At 37.6% G+C, this 17845-nt stretch overlaps 2 protein-coding genes across 3 annotated transcripts; one reads left to right on the forward strand and one right to left on the reverse strand.

The window, feature by feature from the left end:
* The first annotated feature begins 2079 nt into the window (after positions 1 to 2079).
* LOC105039995 (psbP domain-containing protein 1, chloroplastic) lies at positions 2080 to 7082 on the forward strand. 2 transcript variants are annotated; one of them, XM_019848362.3, is made up of 3 exons: positions 2080 to 2314; positions 4877 to 5295; positions 6541 to 7082. In XM_019848362.3, the coding sequence occupies exons 1-3, from the start codon at positions 2146 to 2148 to the stop codon at positions 6760 to 6762; spliced, it is 810 nt and encodes a 269-aa protein (XP_019703921.3). In that variant the 5' UTR covers positions 2080 to 2145; the 3' UTR covers positions 6763 to 7082. The 2 variants fall into 2 exon arrangements, with proteins under 2 accessions (XP_019703921.3, XP_073106757.1); XM_073250656.1 differs by having other exon boundaries at positions 2082 to 2314; positions 4868 to 5295.
* Positions 7083 to 7941: 859 nt separating this feature from the next.
* LOC105039996 (T-complex protein 1 subunit beta) lies at positions 7942 to 17286 on the reverse strand. Its single transcript, XM_010916354.4, has 11 exons — positions 17151 to 17286; positions 16964 to 17020; positions 15783 to 15848; positions 15588 to 15699; positions 15119 to 15247; positions 14223 to 14294; positions 13725 to 13840; positions 13374 to 13450; positions 9501 to 9986; positions 8429 to 8744; positions 7942 to 8341 (listed from the first exon to the last, which is right to left on the reverse strand). The coding sequence occupies exons 1-11, from the start codon at positions 17154 to 17156 to the stop codon at positions 8195 to 8197; spliced, it is 1584 nt and encodes a 527-aa protein (XP_010914656.1). The 5' UTR covers positions 17157 to 17286; the 3' UTR covers positions 7942 to 8194.
* Between the last annotated feature and the right edge of the window lie 559 nt (positions 17287 to 17845).

Genomic DNA, 17845 nt, shown 5'->3' on the forward strand with positions numbered 1-17845 from the left:
GATAGATAGTGAAACGTGAAAAGAAGCTGAAAAGATCCTCACAGAAATTTAAATATGGTTTATTTTCTTTCGCTAAGGAACAGGCATAAGAATTGGACAATGGATTAGGTGAGCATTTGATTTACAGCCAGCATCCGATTCGATACTGATTGGCATAACAATATGAATAACCATATTCTCTCACGTGTTTGATTTATGATTGAAGTTGAAATTAAAATTAAAATAATATTTAAATATTTAAAAAAATCGAGATTGAATTTTAGAAGATCGAGATATAATTTTTATATTTTATTTATATTAAAATTAAAATAATTTTTTTAACTAAATAATAAAAAATTATTTATTTTCATTCTCATTTCAAATCCCATCTCATCCCAACCAAACATATTCCTAGCAGTTTAGGGTGGAAGGAAGTAAATTTTTTTCGATGTATTTCCAAATCTTGATTAGATCAAAGGGGCTCTTTCCTTGGAAGTAATGCTGATGCCCTGTGCAAAGAAAATATAAATATCTTTCATGATAAGCACTTGGAGGGGAAAATCTTCTTGTTTGGATGATAGATTAAGCTACCGGATGCGCAACCGAAATTTTGGACACGGCCACCTAGGACATAATTGAGCTGGATTACGTCATAAAGTGGAATGGGACGGTCCAGTGGGCCACCAAGCCATAGTCCATTAGTAGTTAGCGAAAGTCTTTGTACACTGCAGGCGATGTAAAACCGCACCATCTATAGCGATTGATTTTTTGTATGGAATGATGAAAAAAAAAAAAAAATGCGCAACGTACCTTAGCCCCACATATGAACCTGCGATGCACGAAAAATTCCTCTAGTAGATATGCTTGAAGTAAACGATGCAAAGGCAAATTTTTTGTACACCACAGATGGTGTAGAAAATTCGATAGGAGCATACAGTCTTATCCGATTGGTCCACATAGTCACCATTTTTGCAGATCGATTTTTTCGTTTAAAAATTTTATATGACAAAAATTTTCTTGTTGTTTGATAAAATTATAACATCCTATGTCCATATTATGACATACTGCATCCAGAAAATCATATTTTTTATCCATAAGATATTATAATATAATACAAGATGTCATAAATGCATAAGATATCTTAATTTTTTTTCAAAAATAAAAATATTTTCGTCGTATAAAATTTTTAAATAAAAAAAATCGATCTGCAGACATTAAATATGTGTTAGAAAATGATTAGACAAAAATATCTTTTGCATATTATGATATCCTGAGCCAGATCTTGAGCTATAACACATCACAAAATGTCAAAATTTTTTTCAAAGAGCAGAAATATTTTCGTCATATAAAATTTTTAAACGAAAAAATTGATCTACTGATATTAAATGTGCGTCAAAAAAAAATGACTACGTGGATTAATTGGACAAAATAGTATACTTCACGTCGGATTTTCTATACCGTCTGCAGCGCATAAAGAATTTCTCACGGTGCAAATTATCTAAGCTAATCTATCGGATGGGATATTTTTGCCTGTTCAATATGATTTGTCTTAATTCGGAACCCTTTCCAACCTAATCCAAGTTTGCCACAACAAAGGCCCAAAAATCAACTAGGCTTGAAAAACATGTAAGATATGCAAGACCGCATGCTTGCACAGAAATGTATGCGTAAGCAACAAAATTTACATGCATATGTTTAAATGGACTAGATTGTCTCAGCCCTTAATTGATTTAATTTAATTGGATTTAGCAATAGGCAAGCCCACATAGAAGCAATGGTGGTACTAAATTTAGTCAAGTCAAGCTTGATTATACCTCAGCTTGCCCATTTGCATCCTTGGAGTCATGGTGACAAGTGGAATTAAGAATGTGAAATTGCTTTTCTTCACCCATTTCAATCACGTTGGAGGATCGTCGAGATTTCTAGGTGTTTTGCCCGTGAATAGTAACAAATAGTAGATCATCCTTTGTCTTTTCTTATTACAATTTATTATTTTATATTCACATGAACTCGGTGCAAGAAAACAAGCGCCCCCCTTTTTTTAAAAAAAATTATAACGATGAATAATTTGTTTCGGAGGTAACAGTTATTTCGGCATGTCGGCGTTATCTCTTTTATCGGTGTTATTAGCCGTTTATCCGCCTGTCTTTCTCTCTCCCTCCTCCCATGGCAGCCGCCCACGCCGCGGTGGTCGGCTCGCTCCGCGTCCCGCGCCCTCCTCCAAAGCGCCCAAGGTCAGCGCCTCCGCCGCTAATTTCACCGTCCACCAGCCTGACCAATAAAAGGAGGAACTCCCCTGGTCATCAATCTCGCCTAAATTCGGCGCCCGACATCGGTCCTCTCTCTCTTTCTCTCTCTAGAATAGATTAGTAGTTATATATGGAATGATGTTCTTTGATTAGTCTACGAACTAATCCATCTTTGGTATATGAAATGAATTGGTAAAGACATTGTTGGACGAGTGATTGGTGATGACCTAAATCTTGATTTTTTATGGAATGCAGATGAATTTCACTTAGAATAATACCGATTCAGATTTTTATTTTTTTTTCCCTTGAATTTTGTTCGATTTAGTATCTTTAGTTTTCATAGGTGGATAGGTTCAGAGGAAGGTTTTATGGGGCTTTTTTTTTTTTTTTTTTTTGGGATATCTCCATCTTGGCATCTGGAGAGACATTATACTGGAGGAGGGGCTGGATGAAGGAGAATGATTATTGAGTTATCTTCGGGGTAGATAATTTGATGAAGTGTTTCTGAGGGAAAGAAAAGCGATTTTTTAAGTATTAGGGATTTCGGAAAGGATGATAGTGTGTTGCGGAGCAAGTGCAGGGAAAGAACCACATTCAAATGTATTTTTTGTGTGGTAGAATAGGGAGGATATATGGCTGCTATTGGAAGAATATCTGGATTGAGGAGAACAAATTTTGTGGCTGCTCCAAATTGCTCTTTTCTATTAACTTTTGTCCGTACGCTGCGGTTAAAGATTATTGAGAAGGCAAGTTGAGAGTGAGGACAACTTTAAAGGTTTTGTCTGTAGTTAAATTTTGTAAAGAGGATTGACCGGATTAGAGAGCAGATAGGTTTTGGAAAAGATGTGTCGACGGAGAAATGGCTAGGTATCAGGGATCTTGAAGCGGCTTTGTACATAGATAAGTGTGGATGATCATTTGTGTGGAAAGATTGGTCATTTTAAAAGATGGAAAGGTTCGATATTAGGGGCCATCTTCCAATACAATTGGCTGCTGGAAGAACTTTGTTAGGTTGAACAGTTCTAAGCAGGGATTCCTAGTTCATGTTGATAGGATGTGCTCGCTGACTAGGAAAAGCAGATCCTTTGGTTTCTAGGCACTATGGCTTGGCATTGCTCGTAATCTGGATGCTGAGGCAATTAGGGAGGTGGGGACAATGGAGGCTGATGGGAATTTTGAATTTTATGCTTTATAAAACCATCCTTGAGAGGATTAATGAGGAAAGTCCTCTTTTCACCATAATAGTTGAATTAGGAGTGGGAATCAGGAGGAATATAAAGGAATTTGGACATTGTTATTTAGGTGGAGCTTTCTATTGAATTAACTAGTCTCTAGCAAAAGATATGCATGTGAGTGAGCAGAGCAATTACATTTAAAATCTTATATAATTTTTTCATCTTTCTTTAGTTAAACTCCTAAAAGATTTTTTTGTCCCTATTCATGATTGTTAGAGTTTTTAAAGAGATTAAAATTAGTTACCAAAAAAAAGAGATTAAAATTAAGCTGCCTGAGATGCCCAAAGGAGTGAGGATTTCAAATATGAAAAACAAATCACCACTCATGGTAATAGACAAATAAAAGAAGAGGAATATGATGGAGATGCTTTGGTTGTTTTTTCTTTTGTGTATTTAGAGCACGGACCCCCACATCTTCGTAGATTAGCCATGGTTGCCATAAAATAATTAACTTGTTTTGTTCATTAAATGCCTCACAAATATAGTAGATCTCTTTCCTCTAAAGCAAACTATGTTTTTATTAAAGTGAATAGGGCATTGTGCTTATGGTCACACCCCCCAACCTAACAACTGGAGGTTGGGGCTCCGAGTCTTGGATGGTGCATCCCCAAGAATTTGGACCTGAGTAATAATGGTTTTAAAAGACACCAAGATGCATCTCCTTGCCTTTCTATCAAAAAAAAAAAAAGGAAAGAAAAAGCTATGTTTTCTCTGATATATTTGCCGTGGCCTCTGATATGAGAAGTTTGGAAAATGTAATCAATTGAAGCAAAACATATGTTAAAGAACTTTAAGTACTCAATAAAGTAGATGAGTCTTTTTTCCATTATATATGTGACCAACTAAACTTATCCCTGCCATTCTGGGTAATTGTCGTACTGAGAATATTGCTCTTTCCTGTTGGAACTAGATATAGGCAGCAAGATAATATATCTATACTATCCAATACTTAACAAGAAGAAAAAACACAATGTAATAATTCGCAAAGCAAGAAGATATATGGGGAGAAGAAAACCCACGAAGATGTATATGTATTTCTCATTTACACTTTATCACTCACCATAATTAACCTTTTAATATGAAAGGATGGGCCACCCATCTCTAACCTGCTACTGCTAGGCTTCATGTTATTGGTAGAGTGAAACAAATATGTTGTCCAATCTAGGCAGAGGACAACGATGTTCTGGCCTTTGAGCCTATTTATGGGATTTTGGTCTTTCTGGAAGTAGATTTCTTGTATCTAAACCATTCTAAGTTGCTGGTACAAACTTTTTGGTAAAATGACCATTACATGATTAAGAAACTGGACAAATAGATTAAACTCTATTTGGCATGTTTGTATCTAAATCATCATTATTCTTTCTAGTTTCATGTTTCATACCATCTATTGTAATCATGCTAAAGCTTTCACAGTTCCCAGGAGGAACATAGTAGCTTCCTTGCTGTCAAGTTTAATATTATCGAAATTGGGATCCCCTGAAGTCACCTTAGCAGAACCTTCAGTTCGCTTCAGGGAATATATAGATACATTTGATGGCTATACTTTTCTGTATCCCCAAAACTGGATCCAAGTCCGTGGGGCTGGTGCAGACATTTTTTTCCGGGACCCTTTTGTTCTTGATGAAAACCTGTCAGTGGAGTTATCTTCCCCTTCATCCTCCAGGTATAAAAGTGTTGAAGATTTGGGGCCTCCACAATTAGCTGCAGAGAAAGTGCTCAAACAGTACCTGACTGAGTTCATGTCTACTAGACTAGGTGTTCGGCGTGAGTCAAACATTTTATCAGCATCATCAAGAGTTGCTGATGACGGCAGAGTCTACTATCAAGTGGAGGTAAGGGTCTATTTTATCAAGGGTTGCATGAAAGCTTAAATATTGAGTGTTGCAGTGTAGGAGACATTCTCTTGGTAGATTAAGCTGATGTCCAAAAGCTGGAAATCATGCGCATGCTTCATTGGGTCCTTTAGATCCATAACCCAAGGATACTGAAAGTTGATGGCATTTTGTTTCTTACTACCTTTTTGTTCAATTTCTTTGTTCTGTATATTTTCAATATCTTGATTGTACCTAATCCCAATATGTTCTTAAGCCAGATCCCAATATCAGTTCAGCATATTTGTTACCTCTTTAATTGGACATTTCTGAAATAATCAATCAGTGCAAAGTCCTAGCACATATATGTTAAGTATTTTGTGCCTGGCATTTGTCTTTTTATACTGCCAGGTTCAATTATGTAAACTTTGAAGACATTGCAAAGTAACAATGCATGAAGTCAAATCTAAATAGATGGGGAAGCTCTTGCTGCTTTTTAATATAGTTGCATGTACTGAATTATGATAGTATTGAGTCAGGTTGCATATGAACTCTCATGCCAAAAATTTCTGAGATCTGATGCCTCCACCAATCCTGTATTTCCATCTCATGGCATGTTCAACCTGCCTTCTTACTGTACTGCCTGATCTTAGATCTGTAGAAAAACTGATGAGCACTCTGGGTTTCTTATATATTGAAGTTCAGCATTACAGTCGTTTTGTAATAACATCTTCCTTAAATCAACTTGCTTGGCAATAGGTGTGCGTACTGAATTATGATAGCACTTAATTATGTTAATAAAGATGTTGCTTGACACTGCACCTTATGTTGACCATCCCCAGCGGCTGTTCCGCTGGCATTATAGGCTCCCATACCAAACCTTCTAGGATTTGAGGCCAGAAAATCCTGTTTCTCCATCTTATAGCATGTTCGAACTGCCTGCTAACTGTATCTCCCTGATCTGAAATATATGAAAAAGCTTGTGGGCAGTGACAGGTTCTTACATATTGAAGTTTAGTATCAAAGTCTGCTTGGAGTATTATTTTCCTCAAAGCAGCCTGCTTGGATTTGTTTATTGGTTTAAGCTTTTCATGCTAGCTTTCATGCCTGGACACGTATTACACTTACAAATAAGTTGTAGTCATACCTACTGCTTCGGACTAAGTTGGTAATTCTAATTAATAGTACTGCTTGATAAGATTTATTGATTATTTTTATAGTTTGGCAGGAATTCTTGTTGATTACCTTTCTCTGCCTTTTATACAGGTAAATATTAAATCATATGCAAGCAACAATGAGTTGGCTGTCATGCCACAAGACAGGATACAGCGTCTTGAATGGGATAGGCGTTACTTATCTGTTCTTGGTGTTGAAAACAACCGACTATATGAGTTGAGACTGCAATCACCGGAAAACATGTTCACAGAGGAGGAAAAGGATCTGCGAGAAGTTATGGATTCCTTCAGAGTGCTCAAGGCAATGGATTGAAATGCAATGGTCTCCAAAAGTTGTTAATTAAGGTCCTTTTCACCCAATTTGTTTTGGTTTATTGTAATGATTTGCATCTTAACTGAAACATGCATGATCGAGGAATTGAACAATGGCTTTAATAGGGATCACTTTGTATCTAAAGCTTCTTGTAATTGTAAATCATTAGTGAAAAAGAATTTAGTTGTAGAAAGGAAAGCCATGAACTTTCCTCTCTTTCTTTTTCATCGAGTAACCGTTCAGTTGCTGATAAAAAACTACTTTGTAATTCGGTACTTCATTTGAAGCTGCTATCTGGATGATGACTTTGTAATTTGGTACCTCATGGAGTTTGTATCAGATTACTTCTGCACAGCACCATTCTCATTTGAGCGGGGCCAAAGAGGAGGTGCAAAATAGATCAAATTTTTTTTTTTTAAGACTTTTATTGCTCAAACCCCAGTAATTCTAATTTGTGAAGTGAAGACGGCAGAAACCCCAGTAATTCTAATTTGTGAAGTCGGCAGTTGTTTCATCTTCGATCACTGCAAGTTAATGCAACTTACCAAGAAAAGGAAGAAAAAAAATGAAATTCTTATGCCGGTCCAGCTTTTGTGCCATATAAATTACCAACAATCAGATTTGCTTAATTGGTGCGAGCAACTCACTGCCTTCAAATAATGCTCATAACTATTAATCGCCATGTTCCTCTGTTTCATACAACCACATAGGTTTAGTGGTTAATTTATCAAAATATACCATCAAAGAAACTGGTGCTGTTGAAATGCACAAAAATCGGATGGAAAATTAATCAACAAAATAACGCTGTACGCAGAACAAAGTACCGGCCTCAAAGCCACCTTCCAAAGAGTTACTTTCATATTAAAAAGCACAGTTGTCAGTGAGCTAAGTAAATTAAGATTCTAGCGTATGGCAAGTTAAGATGCTAATATGCCATTTAGCTGTGTGAAAGTACTTTGATGCACTCAGTACCGCACATGTTCTGTTGTCCGCACCAATAGGCACAGGTTACGCTAACTTCTGATGTGTCATGCGGTGCAGGAGAATTTTTGCGGGCACCAAACAGGACTAGAATCTAAGCTAATTATATTACACTAGTTAGAATACAAGCACATGAAACAAACAGGCAAGATCTAAAAGTTAATTGTGAAAATATTATCACCTGTTACACAACATACAGGATCCAAAACAAGTCAGTCTACCAATTGGGGCAACTTGAAAGCTGATGAAGCCCAAGAGCTAACATCATCATATCCCATACAAAATCGTAAAGCTCTACAGTCTCCTGTTACAGTTCTGATATCAAAGATCAATGCCTTCCAAATCAGAAAGTTATGTGCACCGTTTCACAAAACACGCCACACTGAATTCATGTCCAAACAATAAGAACAGGTTCCATGGTCAAAAAGCTCAGATTTTGAAAAAAAATAAATTACATTCTATCCTCTCTCTTCCGTGGAGCACATGTTATGATCTCATCGACCCTCAAGATCATCTCAGCTGCCTCGGTGGCAGATAACAGCACAGCTTGCTTGACTTTAAAGGACTCTGATATCCCAAGTTTCTCCATGTCACCCACCTGTACCAGAAAATTAAGATTCACTATAAGTAAAATAAATGCAATTCTAATTTCTAAAGAATTAGAGATGGACTTCTTTTCACTTACACCGCCAGATATGACATCAATTCCAGCATTGGTTCTCTCCTTATGATGTTCCGCACGAAGCTGTGAGATAAGCTCAGCACTGTCCAGACCAGCATTGTCAGCTATGATGGTTGGTATCGCCTGGAGTGCCCTTGAGAAAGCTTCAATGGCATGAGCCTTCTTCCCAGGAGTCTTTCGGGCAAGTTCATCTACCTCTTTTGCCATCAACATCTCAGGCCATCCACCACCAAGCAAAACTCGGCTGTCGTTCACTGTCTGAGAAAGCACACACAAGGCATCGTGCAAGGATCTTTCGGCTTCATCCAATACATGGGAACTGAGTACAGAAAATGAACATCCTATAAATATCAATGCCTTGCAGTAAATTGATATTATGCATAAAAGTTTCTCCCTTCAAAAGAAAAAAAAGAAAAAGAAATGTATCTATCGTACTCCAATGGCCTACCAATCACTTATTTCATTGGGCCTAGCAAGTGGAAGGTAGGGAGAACATCCATATCAAAAAATTACAACCATGAACAAGAATACTATGCATTTTCTCATCAGTTTGGGTGGACATGGAATAGCTGAAATCTCATGGAAATTATGAGATCTATAGTGATTATGCAAGGGAAATAGAATGGTCGGGAGAAAACCTAAACCAAACTTCAAAAGGATTATGCCCAGATAATTAATATTAGGGATAATGAAGGGTCTGCTTGGATGCCCAAAGAGGCTGACAATGGATAAATCCTCAAACAGCCAACCATGAGAAATAATAAAGAGAAGAGATTGTTGCAGTCAGCAAGTCCCAAATCACACCATCCAAAATGTTTAGAGACTTCACATTTCTTCTAAGTGGTTTCTACTTTCTAATGTCTCAATTTTTCAGGATTGAACTAAACCAAGATTTACCGATTGGAAGAATTCATTTCTCATGACCATTCATGTCTTCTCACTGTCGACCATGTAAAGGATATTCAATGGACAAGCTGGGTAGGTATTTAAAAAGGCTTAAAACAAAGTGATTCCACAGTAAAATTTGATAAGAATATCCAAATTAATCTTAGATATCTATTTAAAAAAGCCATACCTTGCACCCCTTAAAACTATGGTACATGCCTGACCCATTTCAACCCCAGAAAAATGAATTAACTTGTCCTCGCCAATCATTATCTCCTCAATAAGCTTGCAGTGACCAAGCTTAACAGACTCTGGATTATCAAAAGTTGATGCAATTTCACCACCAGTCACCAGCGCTAGCCTCTCAATCCCATCGAAATCAGCATGTTCAATGGCAAGTATTCCAGCATCTGCAAAGAGTTCCTCGGGGAAGTTATATATAAGCTGTCGGTTGACAAAGCAGTTAATGCCATGAGCTATGATCTTCTGCACTTTTTCCCTCATTTTCTCTTTTTCAGCCCCCTCAATCTCTGCAACTCTCGCCATTGAATCAACACGAACTCGAGCCCCATAGATCTTGACTTTGTCAGTATCCATAGCAGTGTTTGCAACCAAGATCTTTGCATTTTCAATGCATTTCGGTTGGCCAATGCCTATCTTCTTGTCAAGAATAAACCTGCACGATACAACAGCATATTATTAATATGGGACAAGTAGTGTTGCACCTTTTTAGAGCAAAATGAAAGATTATAAAACAGCATCAACATATGTAGAGACCAACTCAACTCAACTATGCTTAATCCCAGACTAGTTGGGAACATATGCAGAATCCAAAACATCAAATAACGTTGAGTTCAATCACTCACTTTCTTGGATAGTAGTGCTATTGATAGCATCAATGAATTCCTTGGAACTCATATTCCTAATACTGATTTCGCTATGATTGTAATGGCTGATGCCATGGCCTGTAAATATGCTGGAAAGAAATGACTGGGTTCACCCCTCCTATCCACACACATACATGCAAAAAAGGAAAAGAAAAGAAAATCACAGTTCGAAATTATACCTGAAGACTGGGACATGACATGAGAGCAATATAGTTTTACACTAGTAGCTCAAGAAATGCATTTTTGTAAGGAATGAAATGAATTATTCAAAAGAATTTGTAGGTCTGTGATATGTACATAATGGCATAACAAGAACCCTGTATATAAAATATTTTACAAGACTATCGAAAGACCATCATGTCTAAAGCATTCAACCAACGTTGAAAAACCAACCATATGACAGTACCTACTGCCCTGGATCTGGTACATATCATGACTTACCATAGCAAGGTAAACTTTAATAATGTTTAAAGTACATTGTTGGTCTGGAACTTTCCATATATAAAGATAGGAGCAAAACAAAATGGCAATAAAAGATAGCAAATTCAAGGTGTTGCTTAGTTACTGGAAGTGGATTCGATGTGGACATGGGGGAGTTGGTCTTTCAAGAAAAAATTATAAGAAAACACAGAGGGTGCAGGGACAGGTAACCTAGGACATACAGAAGAGGGTGCGCCACCCTAAATGGAAGTTTCCTACTACCAATCCTAGAAGTCTATTGCATATACAAAACTTTATTCTTTATAAACATCATCAAAAACATGATAGCCTTAAAAGGAACTTTATTCTTTATAAACATTATTAAAAACATAATAGCCTTAAAAGGAACTGTCATGCATAGTAGAAAAAGCTTCATTTGATCAGGTACTCATGCATCAACATTTCACACTTGCATCAACCCTTGTTGGATAACAGCCCCTGTTAAACAACATAGACCACTAAACCATGCAACATCTTGTGGTCCATGGTTGACCCAGAACAGCCTAGAAAATCAAGCTCTCATTATCCTCAGCCAAACATGGTAAAAAGGAGGCCTGGATGGTCAGGCCTAGGGCTCTCAATGGGCCGGGCCACAACTAGGCCCCAAGCAAGCCCCAAAAATAAAGATCCAGCTTGAGCATCGTCTGGCCTAAATCAAGCATAAAGGACATCGACCCAAAAGCAAAGATGGTCAAACCATGCTGAGCCGGCTGATTCTGGGTGTACCAAATGGACCGGTCAGAGATCAACATGGTTCAACCTATAATTTCAAGACAAGTTCGAGGTTTTCCGATGAGTTACTCCGTTTCACTCCACCAGGGTTAGGGTTTCCCTCAGTCCTCCCCATTCCTCCTTCCTTCCCTCCCTCCCTCTCTCTCTCTCACTCCACCAGGGTTAGGGTTTTGGTTTCCCTCGGCCCTCCCCTCCCCCCCTCTCTCTCTCCTCCTCTCACCCTTTCTCCCTCTCCCCCTCCCTCTCTATTCTCGGTATGCCCCAAAATGGCACAAGCTAGAACCTCTCCCCCTCCCTCTCTATTCTCGGTATGCCCCAAAATGGCACAATCTAGACCCATACAGTATTGAACTGGGCACCTGTTGATACAACCTCCTCTAGTACCAATTTGGTGAACCTCGCACGGGACTAACCTGACTATAAGTAACAATTTAAGATGGGCAAAACCAATCGAAATCCCTTTGGCTGAAAATTCAGCCCAAACCTGGTTTCAAAAAATAGCCCCCCCAACTTTGGGCCCAAACAAACTTTCGGGCAACAAACATGAGCCCAAGCCCCATTTTGCTTAGGCATGGTCATTGGGCCACTCATGCCATCCAGGCTCATTGGCAGTCCTACATGGGCCCTAGCTTACATTTTTGTGAATCCCTTTAGTTAACATTCTGCTCATACTTGAATAGACCCAATCTTTGAGGTTTTCCATTCAAGTCTTTGGAATTATGTATTTCATATTTCCTTGCAATTTCCAATACTAGTTTCCAGTGCTACATTTCTGGTGTACTTTTGAATCCTATTTTGAGTTGGACTATTGTTTACAAGTCCTATCTTACATGTGGGTTAGGCTACGGAAAAATCTTCAGTCATTGCAATGGTGTTATGAAAAGATCTTTTTGGCTTTCTATGCAGAATTCAAAAGAAATATTAGTAAAATTTTTGGGAAAGCCCCAGATTTTTTTTTTCTTGAAGAAAATGAGCAGTTTTAGGTAATGGATTTTTAAATTGATTAAGACTTAAAGTCTCTATGAAATTACATTATTTAGAGTCTTAGGTTTGTTGTTGAGATAAACTTTGTGATAGTTCTATGTTCATTATAGGTAAGCTGAGAGTCCTTTAATTGTTAGCAGACATTGTTCTATCGGTTGTTTTGAGTGAATTAGGCAGAGGTCTTTTTCCTCTCAGTTATTGTTTATCTTGTTTCTCAACTTCTAATCCTCCTCCATTCCACCTTCTTACCTTCTCTTTTACCTCCCAGGCACCTCTTTATCTGCTACTATTTGCTGTTCATAAAAAAAAATTTATTTAATATTGTCAAATCTATTAGCAGCCCTACCACTGAGGGGGAACATCAATGAAACTGGTGTACCACCACAGTATGACCAGGACTTTTTGATACAAAAATGCCCAACAGTTTCAGCACGTCCATGCACACTTTTTTTCTAAAAAAGCTGACACGTCACAAAGCACATTGGACCAAGATATGGGAATGCATGCAAAAGATTTTCCACCAAGTCAAGAGAATAAAATAGAAAGTTGAGGAGTCAAAACACTCGAATACAGTTACTTGGTTGTTGGTATAAAAGATGTCTTATAAGAAAGCACCTACATGCCGAGGAAAAAAAACTGAAGTTAACTAACAAAACCTAGGTGAACAGTCAGGAAAACCAGCACAGTGACAGAGGATTAAAGATGTGGAAAAAAGACTTGTCTTACCATACAAATCTTCACCAGGGAGCAGATGCAAGTAAAAATTAGCTATCATGTATCGTATGACTCTTTTACAGATTCAAAAGGCAGATGATAGTATTGATAATCAAAAACCAAGGGAAGCATATGCAGTACGACAAAAAACACAAGTTGAAAAAGGTGGATGCAACAATCAGTGACTGAGCAAAGACTAGCATATACCATCTGATGCTGCCTTAAATCACATGCTAAATATTTGTTCAATATGGTTAAATCCCTACCCTTCATCTAAAAACGAATCCTTCAGAGATCCTCCAGCTTTTTTAATAATTTGAATAGCATCTAAGTTTGTGCTGCCCTGCCATCAACAAGAAATATAAACAATTTAGAAAAGAATTAGCTCAAAACATGTAGTACCATCTCAAGTAATTTCTAGGAACATTGATGACACAAACTCTGAATAGGAAGTCGTAACATATAATTCTGATAAGAAAGTGTAACATGACAATCAAACTACCAACGTAAATTATAGAAAATCACAAGCAATCGCCAGTAAGGTTAATGCACCTACATGTTGCAAATAAAAAAGAAACTTTTATGCTGCATTACATATTAATAAAGAAATGTGATACCTTAAGCCTCAAAACAGCATCCACTGCAAGCTTAGCAAAATGTTCCTTGTCCTGGGAGAGTATTTTTGAACTCAATGTAGTCATCGCGATGTTCATTAGATCTGACGTGAATTTCTCTGCATTACCAAATAAGCATAGCATATGTCAGTTATATGCAAAACTGGGAAAGAAAGACTAAATGGAATCCCTTCTCTTTCTTACCATAGGAGCTACAGCATAACTATATACACATGCATTTGCACATTTTGCGGTAAATCTGCTATCTGGGTAATGGTAAACCTTAAAGGTGATGGTATGACAGGTTTATTGAACTTACTCAAGCCCATCAAAGATGAGCAGAATGGCAATATCTAACAAAAGAATGCCTTATGACTTCTTTGCATTAGTCAACACATGGATCCCAAGTTTATGGTAGTTTAATAAAAGCCCCATCTTTGATGTGCAAAATGACAATATTGAAAAATGAGCAGCCTGTGATTTCTTCACATTAGTCAATACCTGGATCCTGCTTGTTGTCCATGGCCTTCTGCAATAAAACATTGCGTGCACACTCAGCAGCCATTCTGTAACCTATCAGACCAGATAGATAAAGTTAGACATGACCAAAATGCAAGAAACTAAAATGCTTCTGGGCATCAACAATTATCATCTAGAATGTGGACAATGTGAAGCGATGTGGAGATGTTAGGCAAAACCAAACCTATTAAGTAAAACATCATAGGTCACATGCTTAGTCTTTTTTCCCCTCTTATTAACATCTAGTCAACCTTGTTTACTGTTTATTTGTCATTGTGCTCAATCATGATAATGTAACAAAATCTCCTTTGAATTTCCACCCTTAACTGCCAAATTCACCATAAGTTATTCTGTCATTGCTCGATGTGATGCTTCCCATTAAACAATAAAATGTCAAAACACTTGATATGATAGTTCTCTGAAATCATTCCTGTTTTTTCCTTCCATGAGTCCCATATCAAAGACCCACCGGACAAACTGATATGACGTGTAAAAGCTATCTACAACAAAAGAACCACAAAAAACTGCAAAATAAAGGATCAGACAAATCATTTTTAATTTAAAAAGATAGACAGGAAAATGTAACAGAATAATACTAACACCAGGTGAAATGATTTGCAGCAATTATAACTCCATACTCATCAAAAGATGGAAAGCATAAATAGGCCCAAAAGCCTGTAAAGCCAAATTCATTTTAGTTAAAAAATCAAGAATATGCTAATCAAAAATTCAAGTGTGGATGGATAAAAAGTGCAGGGAAAAGGATAATATGATAATCAAAATCAACCTTATACACAAATATTTAGAAGCTATACATCCAACAACGCTTTAATGATAAATTACTGAGGAAGATAGATGTACAGTATCTCAAGACAGACCTGCAATGATAGTCATTGGATGAATCTTTGCATTGACCAATTTTTCTGCTTCCCTCAAAAGCTCTCCGGCCAAAACAACAACAGAAGTTGTCCCGTCACCAACCTCGTCATCTTGAACTTTTGAGATATCTGATTCTTAAATTAAGGAGGAACTTGGTTCTCCCCCTACTAATTTCTCGAGGGCGAACAATATTCCATGTGAAAACAGTTTTTTTTTATTAGGGAAAAAAGGAAAGCTGATTAGCAAATTTTTTTATACCAGGTGCTTAGGAAGAAAGAGATAAAGCCTCATCAAGGAAGATTTGATATCAGTTACTGAGAATTTTGCCTCGTCAGAGAAAGATTTGCAATCAATTACTTGGAATTTATCGAGTTGAGGAAAAGGACGTGAAGAATGACAATTTAAATGAAACCTATAATAATAGGTATACATCCAATTTAATAACCAGGAAGGCAAACCAAAGGATACCAACTAGTACCTTAGCAGCTGGGTTGTCTATATGAAGTGATTTCAAGATAGTAGCACCATCATTGGTAACAGTAACACTGCGTCCTCTGCCAGTTGACTGCAAGATCTTGTCCTGCATATCAAATGAACGCATATGAAGTTTAAATTAACTGAACAAATTTGAAGATGCTGGCTAAAGTTTGAAGATGCACGTACCATTCCTTTTGGCCCTAGAGTGGTCTTGACTACATCAGCAATTGCCATGGCACCCACAAATGATGCCTGCATGAGAAAGATAATTATCAAAATGTTGCAACAGTAAATGAATTTCAGCAATGGAGATACAAAAGATCTGATAAAGGTCTTCACAAGGAAATATTTATGATTCCTCAAGGTGGGGGCAGGGTGCAGGGAATTACAGCAAAATAATTAGTCTTTATAAAGTTCTAAATACATACAATTTAAATATCATGCAGTGAAAATATATGTTTGTGAAACATTGTGGGAAGCTTGTTGAGTAGTCCACCTGAATTGTATGATGACCTTGTACACTTGATGAATCTGGTCGGTATAGCTTCTTATGTAATATAAACAAGTAGATTTAGCTATTTATATATACTGCAGAAAACCATAATAAGGATACATCTCCAAACCTTCAACGTAAAACTATACAATCTGGTAATATCAGTCTCGTTGATATGATTCATCTGAGTGTTATCTATCATATAAGCGGACATTTAATTGTTTTTCTGGAAAGAATGAGAAAAAATGTTAAAAAAAAAATCCCATCCATGTGTCATCAAAGGTTTCAATGAGTTTGGAGAGCTTAACATACAATTAAATGTTATCAATACCATTCTGTTTCTTAATTGGCAGTTAACCCCTGTATACCGGTCGTGAAGATGGCTTCAACAGGTGAAATGACCCACACCCACGAGATACTAAATGGAGGTTGAAGGCAACTTAGCATTGTATAACCTAAGCTGCTATAAGCTAACCATACTTCCAAATATTATTTCCAAAAGTTCTAGCGTTTCAGACCATGATTACCAGAAAAAAAGGTCTCATCTTTTATGGAAAGAAAATCCAGTTAACAGAATAAAAAATGAAACTAAAAAAAAAAATCAAGGCTAATCTCGCTCCACGCTTCCATTCGCTACATCTTGGTCCCTTCCAAGGATTCTCACGACTTGTTATTCTCACATTACTGTGGTTGATTAAAGAAAAAGTCTTTTGGTACAAAATATGATAGTGGAACAGTATAAATAAAATAAACCAAGAATACACCCAAAAAAAAGCTGGGGAAAAAACAGATTACATAACCAATCCACTATCTCGATATTCTTGCATTCATTTCATCAAAATCTATAGCGAAAGTGGAACGGTAAAAGGCATACCATTCTGGCTCGATCTCCCTTCTCTTCGGTGGCTTCATCTTTAAGCAACCGTTCCACCTAAAATCGGGAAAAAAATTAAAAGAAAAGAAAAAGAACAATCCAAACAACGAGATAACAAGGGAACAACGCGTTCAATGAGGGAAACAACGAACTGAAAAAACAAAAAAAAATGGAAGAAAAAAATTACCGCCATTGAAGATCTGAAGAGAAAAGCCCAAGATTTCGGAGGAAGATCTTAGAAACAAGAAAGAGGACTCGAAATCGAGAGAAGAGAAGGAGCGCACACTCGTTCGTCGCTCTCTAGAGAACAAAATAAACCCTAGGGAGGTTCAAGACACTCGATCGAACCAAATAGGGATGGGATACTCTCCTCTCTCGGTGCGGTTACCACCCTCGCTCCAACCGGTGACCCGGACCGTATGCCGTTTGGGGTTTCGAACGGGACGAACGACCCCGGCGGTTCGCCCGGTCGAACCGCATAAGTCTAATTTCGGTTTTCGGAATGGTTGGGCCGAGCACGGCAAGGCACTTTGTTCGTCAGAATTGGTGGGTGAAGATACCCAACACGACGCGGACGGATCCGGGAACACTAGTTCGTTAGACCGCTGATCGTTCCTTCCGCGGTGAAGGTACCTTATCGGACCATTTGAACTTTCGCGAAGGATTCTATTATTTATTTATTTTTCCGCCACCGGGCTCGGGCCGGAACACTGTAGCATGTGACGAGGTGCACCAGCAAGCGTGGAAGACCCGATTGTTCTGTTTTTTTTTTTTTTTTTTTTTTTTTTGGTAAACGACCCGATTATTCTGTTTGTTGACGTATTTTTGGCACATACGTGCAATTGATCCTATCAACTACCAGTCAATTGACGAGGACGGAGG

Source organism: Elaeis guineensis, chromosome 1, assembly GCF_000442705.2.
Source record: "Elaeis guineensis isolate ETL-2024a chromosome 1, EG11, whole genome shotgun sequence".
NCBI lineage: Eukaryota > Viridiplantae > Streptophyta > Magnoliopsida > Arecales > Arecaceae > Elaeis > Elaeis guineensis.

What these genes read in the sequence shown, in the direction of transcription:
- LOC105039996 (XM_010916354.4), bottom strand. An exon ending in AGGGAGATCGAGCCAGAATG is followed by an intron (nt 15,849 to 16,963) that starts GTATGCCTTTTA and finishes TTTCTCATGCAG; the next exon opens with GCATCATTTGTGGGTGCCAT. An exon ending in GATTCGTTTTTAGATGAAGG is followed by an intron (nt 9,987 to 13,373) that starts GTAGGGATTTAA and finishes TGTATCGTGCAG; the next exon opens with GTTTATTCTTGACAAGAAGA.
- LOC105039995 (XM_073250656.1), top strand. Translation starts at nt 2,146, where the DNA reads ATGGCAGCCGCCCACGCCGCGGTGGTCGGCTCGCTCCGCGTCCCGCGC. An exon ending in AAATTCGGCGCCCGACATCG is followed by an intron (nt 2,315 to 4,867) that starts GTCCTCTCTCTC and finishes ATCATGCTAAAG; the next exon opens with CTTTCACAGTTCCCAGGAGG. An exon ending in GAGTCTACTATCAAGTGGAG is followed by an intron (nt 5,296 to 6,540) that starts GTAAGGGTCTAT and finishes CCTTTTATACAG; the next exon opens with GTAAATATTAAATCATATGC.